The sequence below is a fragment of the Eublepharis macularius genome, chromosome 2 (genome assembly GCF_028583425.1).
Source record: "Eublepharis macularius isolate TG4126 chromosome 2, MPM_Emac_v1.0, whole genome shotgun sequence".
Taxonomy (NCBI): domain Eukaryota; kingdom Metazoa; phylum Chordata; class Lepidosauria; order Squamata; family Eublepharidae; genus Eublepharis; species Eublepharis macularius.
The window spans coordinates 210,727,221-210,742,167 of NC_072791.1; the positions used below are offsets into that span (position 1 = coordinate 210,727,221).

General features: G+C 49.5%; 1 protein-coding gene across 1 annotated transcript in view; it reads left to right on the forward strand.

Annotated features, from left to right (window-relative positions):
• Nucleotides 1-219: 219 nt before the first annotated feature.
• Nucleotides 220-14,947, forward strand: part of LANCL1 (LanC like glutathione S-transferase 1) — a 36,138-nt gene continuing 21,410 nt past the window's right edge. Inside the window, exons 1-2 of the mRNA XM_054970418.1 lie at nt 220-929; nt 7,796-7,913. Coding sequence (XP_054826393.1) covers nt 849-929; nt 7,796-7,913 — 199 coding nt within the window. The 5' untranslated portion in view covers nt 220-848. The remainder of the gene's footprint in view (nt 930-7,795; nt 7,914-14,947) is intronic.

The following is a 14,947-nucleotide window of genomic DNA, read 5'->3' on the forward strand; positions in this document are numbered from 1 at the left end:
AGGCAATGGCAAACCACCTGTTAGTCTCTTGCCATGGGCTCCATAGGTCATCTATGACTTGGCAGCAGTCGCCACCCCCACAACCCCCCCCCCTAAAGTTTCCATGAGGTTGTCAGCTGCAGGTCAGGAAATTGCTGGAGGATTTGGGGGTGGACCCTGAAGAGGGCGGGGAAGGAGTCCTGCAGGGTATAATGCCAGAGCTCACCCTCGAAAGCAGCTGTTTGTAGCGGGAGATCAGCTGCAAGTCTGGGTGATCTCCAGCCACCACCTGGAGGTTGGCAACCGTAAATAATAACCTGGCCGGCGCTGCTTTTTGCGCCCCCTCCCTCCACGTGCATGCCCAGGTGCGCCAAGGCGCTGCATCGAAGGGTCGGCCCCGCATCGCCCGACCGGCCTTTCCTTCCCGGGCGGCGGGCGCCGCGGCTGCCTCTTGCGAGCTCCGCTGCAGGCCCTGCCCGCCTTCCCCGGCCTAGAGCGCGGCGGACGCTTTAAGGGGCGGCCCTTCCTCCGGAGGCGCAGCCGCGGCAGGGAGCGGATCGGGGTGTGCGGCCGAGCAGCCCGAGCGGCGAGGCCTCCCTGCCCCCGCAGGCCAAACTGCCCCCGTGGTCGTGTGAATCCCCGCGGCAGGTCAGCCTGGCCCCGGGGAGGACGCGCGCCTGCAGACCCGCGTCCGCAGCTCTTCAGCTCTGCTTTGATTCTGTCCTCGACGCGGATCTCCGGCGTGCCCGAGCTCCGGACACGCGTCTGCCGGCGCACGTCTGGACAGGCCCGCGCGGCGTGTCTGGTGCAGCGGGGCGCCTCCTCTTGACCTGTGTTTGCTTGGCTCGGCAGATTCCTCCGTCGGCGCCATGGCCCAGAGGGCCTTCCCGAACCCCTTCGCGGACTATGACAAGTCCTTGGCCACGGGATACTTCGACTCGGCCGGCAGGGTGAGTTGGCAGCGTCGGGGCTGCCCCGCCTGCAGAAAAGGGGGCGCGCATCTAGGGAGGGGGGGACCCTGCCTCCCTGGCAGGGTTGGGGGGAAACACGTGTGCCCCCCTGTGGCGTGGAAGGCATCGCCCCTGTCACTGACACTCCACTCTTTCCATTGGGTAGGGTTACCAACTTCTAGGTGGGATCTGGAGATCTGGAATTTACAACTGGCCTCCCGACTACAGGGATCAGTTCAGTTCCTATGGAGGAAACTGCTGTGGTGCAAGGTGGACTCTATGGCATGATACCCACTAAGGCCCCCTCCAAAACCCCTGGCCTCGTCAGGCTCCACCCTTTAAATCTCCAGGAATTTCCCAGTCCAGAGTTGGCAACCCAACGTGTGTAACCCCTTCCCTTTTTTTCAGCCTTTATGGTTGTCTTGGACTTCTCCTTGACCTTGCATTGTATGTGTGTATGGAGAGATGCCCCAGAGAGAAGCCCCAGTACTGCTTCTCACATTTTCTTCGAGCTGCTTATAGTTTCACTTCTGCCTAATAACACTGCTCTGAGTGGGGCACGAATCTGTTTAGAAAACTGGTATATAAGCACAGTTACTATTATTATTACTACTGCCGCCATTACAAAGAGAACTTGTCTGGTGACATCTGCCCACCATCGTCTGTACAGTGTCAGCAGCACCAACCACAGCGCCAAACTCCAGCGCATTAAGAATGTGGCCCCAAACATCCTTTCTTCCTTGCACCCAACCTCCCTTTTAGATTTACAGCCCAATTAAGATTGCTGTGGAATGCAGACACACACTGCGTTGAGTAATTTGAGTCAGTATTAACAAACGGTTCTTCATAGCTTTTGTTTTTGCTGTGTGCCAATTACCGTTGCCAGCTCCAGGTTGAGAAATTCCTGGGGGTTATGGGGATATAGTTTGGAGAGGGTGGGATTTGGGGAAGGGTGCGACCTCAGCAGCGTATAATTCCATAGAGTCCACCGTCTAAAGCAGCCATTTTCTCCAGGGGAATGGATTTCTGTCTCCTGGAGATCAGAAATCCAGATCTCCAGCCACCACCTGAAGGTTGGCAATCCTAGTACCAATGGGACTACCTCCATTTTTGTTATCTTCTCTGTGGCTCCTGATAGGAAAAAAAATGGAAAAATCATGCTTATCATTTGCTAATTTTTGTTAATGAGACCCCTGTGTTTAAAAATCTCAGCTACTTTGTGAAGTTCAAAGACTGCTAGGCCTCTGAAGGTAAACCTCAGCAAGTCAGCATCTACCTTACAGATGGAGAAACGTTACCAAGAGAAGGGAAATAGAAAAGAGTCCAGTAGCACCTTTAAGACTAACCAACTTTACTGTAGCATAAGCTTTCGAGAATCACAGTTCTCTTCATCTGATGCATGGAGGGTAAGAAGAAACAGGTCAGATATATAGGTGGAGAGGGGAGTTAGTGGTACTAGCTGTGTAAACTGCATAGTGTTGATTCTTCTGTACTTGCAAATTACTTGATTTGCATTTTATTCTAACTGTGGAAAAGCTCAGATGAAAGGAATTCTCTGGAGAAGGGTGTGGCCCAAGAACGCTGGAAACTCCTGAACTCGGAGTTTGCCAATGCCCTTGGGTAGGACGCTAAGCCTCACCACTTCATCTTTTCCTTTGGAGCTTCACAGTAGGATACTTGGCTTGGGTAGTGAGTATTCACTCCAAAAAAATGTGCCGGCCACTTCTGACACCCGAGTCTTGCATAATGGGAACAGTATTCCTTCTGACAGGAAGCACAGCTCAAAATGTTGCATCAAAGTGATTACAAAGGGGGAGGGGGAGCCATGTTGTAGTAAAATAAAACAACAATCCAGTGGGGCACCTTAAAGATGAACATTTATTTCAATGCAAGCTTTCATGGATCACTGCCCGCTTGACTCACAAAAGCGCATATTGAAATAAATGCTTATTCATCTCTAAGGTGCCTCTGGGCTGGTTTATTTTACCTTACTCTCTAAACTGCACCCTTTTTTTGTAAAAACCAAACCAGTAGCTTATCAGGGAACGAATAATCCGTGTTTTGGTTTATTGCGATCCTTGCAGACGATTTTGTTGTCTATGTAATTTGAATGCATGGGAGCCGCTTTAGAAAGCATTTTATTCATTCCGAGAGAGAAAAGAGTTGGTAGGAAAAGAGTTTTTCTAGGCCAGAAACAAATTTGAGACTTGACCCATGTGTAATGAGGTGTGAACTTAAGTTGCTATACAGAGGGAGTAAAACTGATTCCATGTAAATTCCCCGTCTCCTGAGTCCCTTGAACATGTCCTTTCACTTACACTAGCAGCTACTCCCCCTGCAACTTGCTGTGGCTACTAAAGATCAACGTGAGACATATATGCTAAGCCGGCTAGGATGCTCCAAAGGTCTTTGAGATGGTTGACTCTGGTTGCAGTTGGAGAGGGATACAATCTGCAGATGTGGTGAACACAGCGGCAATACTTTATTATCACATTTGGGGAAAGAGCTAAAACCTTAGGTTTAAATGACATGTTGCTTTTTTTATTTTGTGCTCATTTGTAAAGACCTCCCCGGCCCCTTTCCAAATGCAGCCCCTTAAGCTGCACTTTTAGAGGGGGAGAATAGTGTGGGAGGAGGTCTCTGTAAGCTTTTCAGAAAGCTGGAAAAAATGTGGCTGGTTACAAGTAGAAGAGAAGGGGGGCACCAAAGCAAAACAAAGGGTGGGGGGGGAGGAAAGTGGTGCAAGGGAAGAGTCTTTAATGTTTATATAACCCCTATGTGTTTTGCAACAGCTTCATCAGGGGGGGATCTATCAGGATCCCCCCGATAGATCCCCTTGATCTATACAAGATATAAGGACAAAATAAATACATTTTAAAAATTAATAAAACATATTAAAAATGTAATTAAAACACAGGACTGTTTGGTTACAAGTAGCCCCGTGGCGCAGAGTGGTACGCTGCAGTACTGCAGCCCAAGCTCTGCTCACACGACTTGAGTTCGATCCTGGCGGAAGCCGGGTTCAGATAGCCGGCTCAAGGTTGACTCAGCCTTCCATCCTTCCGAGGTTGGTAAAAGGAGTACCCAGTTTCCTGGGGGTTAAGTGTAGATGACTGGGGAAGGCAATGGCAAACCTCCCCGTAGCAAAAGTCTGCCAAGAAAACCTTGTGCTGCGACGTACCCCCATGGGTCAGTAATGACTCAGTGCTTGCACAGGGGACTCCCTTTACCTTTACCTAGCTCACAGATGGGAGAAAAAGGGCAGGGGATGAAAGAGTTTTTCATTGGTGGGGGGGAGGACAAGGATGAAAGGGTTACAAAGACCTTTCCACGCTGGTTTCCTCCTCCTAAGAGGGGCTACATTTGGAGAAGCAGAAATAGGGGGATCTTTTTAAAATGATAAGGGAAGAAAACATTGTGTTGTTTGAACTTCCACTTAGCAGGGTGCGTTGCTTCTTCATTGGGCAGAAGAATGAAGAGACGATTCCCTTGAGAGACAAAGGGCCTGACCGAGGCCTACAAATTCATTCCTTGCTAGCCGCTCAACTTCATTCTTGGGCTCTTTTCTACTGTAAAGCAATTTGAATGTTTTTGTTGGGGAAGAAGGTTATGGTTCAAAGTAATAAAAGTCCCACAGCTTGAGAAACCACAGCAGAAATCTCTGGATCGATGCTTGCCTTTTTCTGAAAGTAAAATAAAATCATTACCTCTCTGGCATGTTCTTAGATGGCACGATGAGAGGCAGAAGCCTGAGCAGAGGAGACGCAAATTGGAAAATAAAGGAGGTTGCTTTCTTGTCTCTAGGCAGCTCCATGAGAAAACGGGGCCCCTTTTGGACAGCGTAGTGAAATCTCCCGCCTTCACAGCTCTGCTTCCTTCAATACCAGAGTCAACGTGAGGGGGCACTGGCATGCTTTTATTCATTTACTAGAAACAAAGCCCATTGTGGGGAAAAATACAACGAATTAGCTCTATAAAAGAGAGGGCGGGTGGGCAGGCATTGCCTCTCCGCGCTTGATCCTGTCCGGGTGAAGGCAGGGGGTGGGCACTGCCTCCTGCTCCACTCTTGATCTCTGCCTGCCCGGAGGGGCACGCATTGCCACCTGCTCCGCTACTGAGCACAGCCGGGTGAAGGAGGGGGGGTAGGCATTGCCACCTCCTCCGCTTCTGATCCTGGCCAGGTGAAGGTGAGGGGCGAGCATTGCCATCTGCTCTGCTCCTGATCCTGCCGGGTGAAGGAGGGGGCAGGCACTGCCTCCTTCTCCACTTTTGATCTCGGCCGGGTGAAGGCGGCGGGTGCACATTGCCACCTGCTCTGCTCCTGATCCCGGCCGGGTGAAGATGGAGGGGTGGGCATTGCCTCCTTGTCCACTCTTGATCTCGGCCGGGTGGAGGCGAGGAGCGGGTGTTGCCACCTGCTCTGCGCTTGATCCTGGCCAGGTGAAGGTGAGGGGCAGGCATTGCCACCTCCTCCGCTCCTGATCCTGGGCGGGTGAAGGTGAGGGACAGGCATTGCCATCTGCTCTGCACCTGATCCCCAAGGGGTGAAGGTGGGGGGCAGGCACTGCCTCCTGCTCCACTCTTGGTCTCGGCTGCGTGAAGGCTGGGTGGGCGCGCATTGCCACCTGCTCTGCTTGTGATCATGAAAGGGAGAAGGTGGGGGGCGGGCATTGCCACCTCTCCGCTTCTGATCCTGGTTGGATGGAGATGGGGGGTGCGCATTGCCACCTGCTCCACTCCTGATTCCAGCCTGGGTTTCCTGCTGTGGCAACGCCCTCTGGAGGCACACCAGGGTAGGAGCTGAGTTGACTGGAACATACTTACCCTCTTATATAGTAGGATAAAGTGAGGAGGAAGGAAGGAGTTTAACTTGGCACCCCCTTATCTCCTCATTCTCTGGTACTTCAGGCACTTTTCGCCAGTCTAGCTCCAGTATCAGAACTAATAATAATAACAACAATATTCAGTTTATATATTGCCCTTAAGGACAACTTAACGCCCGCTCAGAGCAGTTTACAAAGTATGTTATCATCCCCACAGCAATCACCCTGTGCGGTGGGTGGGGCTGAGAGAGCTCTAAGAGAGCTGTGACTGCCCCAAGGTCACCCAGCTGGCTTCAAGTGGAGGAGTGGGGAATTAAATCCGGTTCTCCAGATCAGAGTCCTGCCGCTGTTAACCACGACACTAAACCAGCCCAGGAGAAAAGTGCTTGCAATGTCAGAACATGGGGAGGGGAAGCTGGGAAGGTTTGGTTTCTCTCACCCATGGCAATGTTAGACACACATGTGCATGCGCATGTTCTGCTTTAAAGGTCTTTATGCTTTCACTTAAGTATGCATGCAAGGAAAGGCTACAGGCCACTGTGTGCATGAGAATGCTTATGTGTTCCCAGGTCTGGGGATTGTAAAGAACGGCAGCTGTTGCCCTCCTTAGAGATGTAAAGGCTGGGTTTAAAAAAGAACTCTAGAAACTGAGGACTTTCAGTTTTTTTCCAATAGAAGAAGAAAATTTTGGGGAGCATTGAAAGAAACACCTATGAGATATTATTCTCTTCTGGAATGAATGAAACGCTTTTAAAGAAAGATCTTACTCGAAGCATATAGACGGCCTACACCATTAGAGGATGTTAATTGTGTGTCTGCTGTAGATGCCCAAACATATTGGAAAGGATTTGTTTGTGTGAATAATTTGAGCAGCAGTCAAGATGCTATAACGTGTTTAATGGTGATACAGCATTGGACAGCCTAGTCGTCCCCTGTACAAGAGAACAGGGCTTGGTGGGAGAGGAGGCCTTATCCCAAGTGTTTGGGCCTGCACTCGGATCAGTTCACCTTCAGGGGGTCCCATCTGTGTATCTGAGATAACCGCCTGTGTTCCAAAGATGTCAAAGAAGGAAGGCGGTCTGGATAGTGGCATGCTTTTTGTGCTAAAAGAGCTCTCTGTGCATAACTGATTATCATCTTGCCGCCTCCTCGCTCTCTGCCAGAGGGTGTAAATATCTGTGGTTTTGATTCATCCAAATAAGATGTATTTTAATTCTCCCCCCAACTATAACTCCCTGTCCGTTTTCACCTGCATTCGTGGCATTAAAACATGCTTGTGAGGGGGAAGTCGAGCAGTTCTCTTCTTCCACGAACTTCTGATCTGCTAATTGGTTTCCAGAACTTCTTCCCTCTTTACATTGCAGCCTACGCACATCGGCATTTGCTGTTGTGCGTACTTGAAGCATGAAGCATGCCCTGAAATTACCTGGGGCGTGCTGTGGCTCCCTGGCATATGTTTGCCTGTGTGTTGGGGGGACACTGCCCTTCCTATGTACTGCAGCAAATGTGGGCCTACCACATGACGCTTTGCCAACTTGGTCGTCTGTGGCGAGTCAGCACAGGTGGCCAAGCAGTGTTGTGATGGGCTATTTCCATCCCTTTTCTTGAATTACATTTCATGAGCAGAATCAGCTGCTGAAAAATTGAGCAGCCTTCGAGGTCCCCTCTGGGTAAAGTACAGCAGTGGTATGGCCTAGAGGTAATCAAGACATGGCTAGCCAGACGCTAACGTGGGAGGGAACTGAGCTTTAAATATTTAAGGCCAGGATTCTCACCGGAACAAGCACGTTTTCTTGAAACTTGCGGGCCTTTCCCTCCAAGGACATGTTTTGGGGGTGACGGTGCGTGGCGTGTTCTTGATTATTATTATGAGTATTGGTGCCTGAGTAATCACTTTCTTGAGGCACCTGAAAAAGATCCATTTTTCTTCTAAAGCGCTGAGCAAAGCAACTCCTTCCACCCTGCCATTTTCCTAGCAACTTGTCAAGCCGCAGCCTCGTCTGCTGAGACGTGACGCCCGTTGTTTTCTGTTAATGCCCACAGCTGACTCCGGAGTTCACGCAGCACTTGAACAATAAGATCAGGGAACTTCTGCAGCAGATGGAAAGAGGCCTGAAGTCTGCCGACCCCCGGGACTGCACTAGCTACACTGGATGGGCAGGTAGGCTGGATGGAGCGCAGAGGGCGTGCAAACGGGAACACGAGGATGTAATTCTGAGAAAATCTGGGGCGGGGGCTCAAAGATGCTGTTGGATTTATAAAGTCAACACACAAATAGGGGAAGGCTGTGGGATCCATGTGAAAACTGGCCAAAGATTGGAGGCAAGAAGAGTCACTCTCTCATGTTACCGGTGCGCAATGTAAGCATCAAATATGATGGACACAGAAGCCGGGCCCTTGGATGGTGGTGCATTTCCTGAACCTAACACCTATTCTTCCCTCTTCTACCCACAACAAGTTTCTGAGCATAAGCACTTCAAGGCAGATGCCAAAAAAAAAGGATGGTTTGATCCTTCTTTCATAGCTCAGAGATGCTTTTTAAAACTTTTGAGTTGAGTCGTTTTTGCCCTCAAAAGATCTACTTGGTGCTTTACAGTAGGAGAAAGTTGACCTCAGTCTTCAGTGGTCTGTTCTTTTTGTTGTTGCTTAGTATTGGAATAAGCAGGAAACCTGGAAGGGTTTGTGGGGGGTACCCTCCTGTATCCCCTCATACACTATTTCCTTCCCCCACAGCAGCCCCCATATTCTCTCCCTTTTCTTTCTTCTCCCCTTCATGCCCCCACCTTTGCCCCTCCAATCTTCCGCTTAGTTTATTATTTGTTTAATTCATTTATTGCCTGCTTTGCTCCCTAATTGGGGACCAAAGCAGCTTACTTCATTCTCCTCTCCTCCATTTTATCCTCACAACAACAATCCTGTCAGGTAGGTTATGCTGAGCATGAGCCCAAGGTCACCCGTTCATGGTAGAGTGAAGGTTTCAACCTGAGTCTCTTAGTTCTTAGTATGATAGTCTTACCATTACACCACCATAGCTTTTGTGTGATGGCTGCTCTTACATAGCATTGAGTCTCAGGTGATCTGAGCTGGGCGTAGGTGAGATGTGCAGGTTGTATGGTAGTGAGTCATTTAGTGGTTAGTGCCAGGCCTGGTCTTGATAAGTCCTCCTTTCAGGGCAGGGGGGAGAGGAGCAGGAGTGGGCTGCAAGGTAAAAACAGCCCTGGAAAGAGCTCTGCCCCTTTCCCCTGCCTTTTAGTGACAGAAACCAAGGCTTGAAGGGTGGCAGCATCGTGGTTGCCTAGCAACTCCCACAGTGGCCCCTGAGCTCTCAGAGAGCATCCATTTTTTAAAGCTACAAGTATTGCTTCTATCTCTTGCAGGGGTTTTAAGCACTTGACATGTATTTTGTGTCAGATCTTTTCTGCAAATCTGGAGCTTTTCTCAGGTTTGTAAAAAGATCAAGCTTATCTGTTCACGTCCCCGGTCTCCAGATTTAAGTATCCACAGATGGGCCGCTTTGAGAATTAAATATATTGATTCCTGTCTAACCCACCAACGTGTTTGTATTTATAAAGTAACAGTGCATAATTGGGGCATCTTAAAAGTCAATGCTCAGTTAAGTGACCCTTTTGCTGTATAAAATCCCTTACTGGAGCATGCTGAGGTCCACCTAGAATCCAGATTTCTGTGCAGAACCCCAGCAGCTCTCAGATGCTACACTAGTAGCCGAGCATCTGTTTCGCATGCAGAAGGTCCCGGGTTCCTGGCATCTCCAATTTAAAAAGCATCTGGCAATAGGTGATATGAAAGACCGTTCTTCACCTGAGACCTCAGGCAGCTGCTACGAGTCGGAGTAGACAAGACTGACCTTGATAGACAAGGGGAGGCCTGACTCAGTATAAGGCAGCTTCATGTGTTGGTACTGTAGTCCTTGTACACGTTGCATGCAAAGAAAGAAACTACATTGTGCATTTTGGTATTAACTTTTTTTAAAGGCAAAATAGGAGTTTAAAACCAGGATGTGTTGGGGATGAGGGAAGCTGTTTTTATTACTGAGTTTGCTCTAACGTGGATGGTCCAGGCTAGTCCAATCTTTATCAGAGCTAGGAGCTAAGGAGGGTTGGCCCTGGTTGGTACTTGGGTTGGAGACCACCAAAGAAGTCCAGGGTCTCTGCACAGAGGCAGGTAATGTAATATAATCTTTCCTCCTCATGATGTCATTCTTGGTGCCAGGCACCCCTCATGCATAAAAACACTCCTCTGCCCATTCTTTCCTTGTCAGGGTTTCTCTTGCCATCTTCTGTGGGGGGAGGGGAATCTCTTCAGGGATCCAGTGGCATTCTTTGATGACAGGTGAGAGACCACATTTACTGGGAAATATCTTCCCTCTTGAATCCAGAGTCACCGATGCCTCGACTGTGAGGAACAAGCAGCTCCTTCCTCACCCAGAGGGCAGCCCCCTCACATCACGAGCTTTCCTAGTTAGCGATAGAGGCCCCGGTGTTCTGGGCCTCTCAGCCGAAGCAGGAGGGTGTGCTATTACAAAGCTGTGAGAATTCCTTTGCGCTGTTTGCTGAGAGCTTGACTACAGGCTACACTTGCTGGGTGTGAAGAGACCCATCACTTATGCGCTCTGCCTGCCTGCTGAGGATTCTGGCACCTCCCCTTCACCAACAGTGGTGCTGTGTGTGGCTAGGAGACTAATGCATACCCAAGACTTGTGTTAGTGTGAATGTGGCCCACTTTCCATTTGGGGCATAAAACCACACTAAAATAGCCTGAGTGTAAGGAAGCTGCTTTCCTTCTGCTGCCTCTTGCTCCTGGCTTAGGCTCTGTTGCTGGTCTTAAAAGATGCCCTCTGATCCAGGCAATGACCTTCACAAATCAGCACATCTCAAGCAGTCAGAACCCCACTTAGGGCCAAGCTACACATGACGAATGACACTTGAACAGCAAGTGTATTTCTCCCTGTTCACTTGCCCTCCACTCAATCCACTTGCCGTTCAAGTGTCATTCGTCATGTGTAGCTTGGCCCTTAGAGTCAGCCACTCCAAGCGTGGAACTTAAGACGAAGGACAAGAGACAGTAGAGGTAAACAACAACAACATACAATTTATATACTGCCCTTCAGGACAACTTAACGCCCACTCAGAGCGGTTTACAAAGTATGTTATTATTATCTCTACAACAATCACCCCTGTGAGGTAGGTGGGGCTGAGAGAGCTGTGACTGACCCAAGGTCACCCAGCTGGCTTCAAGCGGAGGAGTGAGGAATCAATCCGGGTTCTCCAGATTAGAGTCCTGCCGCTCTTAACCACTACACCGAACTGGCTGTCCAAGTGAGAGAATAACAGCTAAGGGCTCCCTGTACCCCTGAAGGACCAAGCGGGGGTCTGAGACCCAAAGCAAGGGCCCGGGTGTGATGGCAGCAAATATGGCAGAAGGGGGGGGGGGATGGCAAAATGTGGAGTGTGTCAGCGCCACACTTTAGTGCCACACTTGTGTCCTGCGCAACCAGCAGAAACACTTGCACTTCTGAGGCAGATTTTGGCTCCAGTTAGCTGAATAAGATTATTTTTTGGTAGGTGTATCGTGGTCAAAAAAGGAGGAAGGAGTGGTGATTACAGGACCTGAAAGTAATTCTAAATAAGGGCGGGGAGGGGGGGAGAAGGATCCTGGGGAAGGGTGTTGGAGAATAGTTTCGACCTATCTGCAGTGCTTTGGTGAGCAATTACAAATATTCCAAGTTGCATCAGGAGACGGGTGAACATGGGACAAGTTCTTTCCTTGGCCAGTGCTAGTACAACTGATTCATTTGGTGGCTTAAAGGTCAGGAGGGCTGGTGGCCAGGCAGAGCTTTCTACCTGTTGTGCTGCCTATACACTCCCATCTTCCCCTTCCACCCCAATTTCCCCATCACTTCTCTTCCCAAATCTTAATCACTACTCTTTACCTGCAAGAAATGGGAATATTTTTGTCTAAATTCTGCAGAAAGTAAACCAAGGTCAAGTTATACAGCACAACAAAGTGCGTAAATTAGGGATTTGTGTTAACTAAGGGCCCAGAAGATGTTGAGCTCAATTGACCCTTTAAGGCAGTGATACTCGCTCAGTGGCTTGAGAGCCACATGTGGCTCTTTCATGTGTTTCCTGTGGCTCCTCAGCGTAGCATTCACTCTGTGTTCCAGGGAAACTAGTAAGGCCCTTGCAGTCGGCAGTGTCATGAGTCAGCCCCAGCCTCGACTGGCCACCTTACCTATTGCCTCAGAGTCCTCCTCAGAAGATGAGCAGGAAGGGCCAGCAGGATCTTCTCTAGCGCCAGAAGCCCCTGCAGAAGCTATTGAAGAGGAAGAGCTGTCAGAAACCGCTGCTGCTGCTCCAGAGGGAATTCAGCAAGAACAGCCAGAAACCTCCACAGAGGCTGTAAGAGTCAAAGGGCCAAGCTACACATGACGAATGACACTTGAACAGCAAGTGTATTTCTCCCTGTTCACTTGCCCTCCACTCAATCCACTTGCCGTTCAAGTGTCATTCGTCACGTGTAGCTTGGCCCAAAGACTCCCCCAGGGCAAAAGCGAAACCTGAGCACCTGGGGCCAGCTGAAAGGAAGAAACTTAGAGACAAGACAGCTCTGCTGGAGAGACGGAGGAGTGGCCGTTTACAGGCACAGCACCGAATGGAGCTGTTAGAGAGAGAGGCAACAGCTGTTCCTCATTAGGACAGCATAAAAGGAAGACGCCGAGGAAACCAAGCGTGGAAGCTTGCCACTCCCTGCTACTAGAGCTCTACGCCTGGACGCTCTTGCCTTGCCTTGCCTTGCCTTGCCTTGCCTTGCCTTGCCTTGCCTTGCCTTGCCTTGCCTTGCCTTGCCTTGCCTTGCCTTGCCTTGCCTTGCCTTGTGCCCTGCTCTGCTGCTTGATTGGACTTTGACCCCGGCCTGCCTTCTGACTACCCTTCTGCCTGCTCCTCTCTCTGACTGGCATATTGGTCCTGACACTTAGCCTGACTTCTTGACCCTGGTTTGCTGCCTTCTGAACTACTGACCTCCTGCCTGCTGTGCCCAGCCCTGTGCGCGACAGGCAGGTTGTTCTAACCTTGAGACAGCTGCTGCCACGGGGACTGGAGAATGGGTGGCTACCACCCTCGTGCCAAGGATGGAGAAAAAGGGGCCATCCCTCCCCCCACACACACACCCCTCCACAGCCTTTGTGCTGTCATACCAGCACCTGGGCAACTGCTGGGAGGAACGCAACCCGGCCTCACAGGAGCGTACAGCTGCTATGCAGAGAAAGAGCAGGCTGGTCACGGTGGGGTTGGTGTGGCATTACTGTCCCTTCTCCGTGACCAACTCATTCTCCTCTGGGGGCCTCGCCCCTCTTTCTGAGGAGTGAGCAAGAAGGCGTAGACGGATGCCCTTCCTCTCACTCCAAATACACAAGCGCTATCTAAAGTTCAACACTGCGGAGAAACAGCCCTACATGCGCAGAGGTACTCTGGCAATTGAAAAAGGTTTTCGTTTTAATATTGATAGCTAGGACTTACATTATTGTGTTGTGCATATTTGGTGAACCATATAGCGATGTTTCAGGCGCGTAGCCCCGTTGGTCTGCAGTAGAACAGCAGCAGTCAAGTCCAGTAGCATCTTAAAGACCAACAAGATTTTCCCAGTGTAAGCCTTCGAGAATCAAAGCTCCCTTCGTCAGGTACCTCGACAGGCAGGCGATCACGCCCTGCTGAGGATCGACCTCTTTGTCCATCAAGGCCTCAGGATGGTGGTGTAAGCTTTAAAAAAATGCCCAGGGAAATGGGTGAATTCCAGTATCAGTTTCCCTCTTTAAGAATATTTTCAGCTCCACGCCTTTACGGATGTAGCTTACAGGAACGTAGCTCCGCACTGCCCTCATCAGAAAGACTAACGCCGAGCCTGCCTAGAGAATGGACAAGGTTATTAACTTCAGCCGAAAATGGAAATTTGCCCTTAATATACATGCAGAGTGGAATTGTCTGTCGTTTGAAGCTTTGGAGATTACCCATGCAAAATGAGAAAATGATCTAAATTTAAAACTATCCCCAGTACAGTGGAAAGTAATTTTGGAGGCTGCTCCCCTCCCCCTCCCCCTCCCCGCTTTCTTTTCTTTCCTTTTTTTATATGGCATTGAAATCTGCCATCATCGGCTCCGTTAACTTTAAACTTAAACACAGGGGCCTGTGTTGTCTTGGAAATGGTTAATGAGATGAAAAGCAGAAAGTAAAGGATAAAAACGAGGCTTTTCTGGAGAGGATGCCTACCTTCTGGGCTCCTTGTTATGCTTGGGATGTCTGCAGACCACGTGTGTTTGCAGTGGTATCTTCAGGCCAGCCAGTTTTGAGGCAGGCTGCTCCATCTACCGGGAAGACAGCCATGCCAAGGACTTCTCGATTATAATAATAATAATAATAACATTTGATTTATATACCGCCCTTCAGGACAACTTAATGCCCACTCAGAGCAGTTTACAAAGTGTGTTATTATTATCCCCACAACAGTCACCCTGTGAGGAGGGTGGGACTGAGAGAGCTCCAGAGAACTGTGACTAGCCCAAGGTCGCCCAGCTGGCTTCAAGTGGAGGAGTGGGGAATCAAACCTGGCTCTCCAGATTAGAGTCCTGCCGCTCTTAACCACTACACCAAACTGGCTCTCTTACATGTAACATATGCTACAGCTGATCTGTTCACTAGGGACAGCTCCTGTTTTCGGGTACCTCTTTGTGCTAAAGCGTTATCCATAATTCTGATCTTCAAGAAGAAATTTTTTGGACATAACTTTTAAAAGAATTGTTGTTACTGACTTGCCATTCCTGAGGCTTTGCCCCCCCTGCCCCATTTCCCTGGTCTCTGGAAATTAACTCTGTGAGACAGAGCATGGATGCATATTGAACTTTTAGTGCGCACATGTACAGATGTGCAAGCGACGCAAGCGTGCTGTATCCCTTCTGCTTTTCTGACTCCCTACTGTGAGTGCCTGTCCAAACAGTAAATAGTGTGCTGCAGTTATTTACAAGGACAACCATTTTCACAGGTCAAGTGTTGCAGAGTATGGCATGGAAGTCTTGAAGATGGGGAGGGGAAAAGAAGAGAAGAAAGACCGAAAGGAATATTTATTTACTTTACTTCATTTATACCCCACCTTTCTCCCCAATGGGGATTCAAAGCAGCTAAC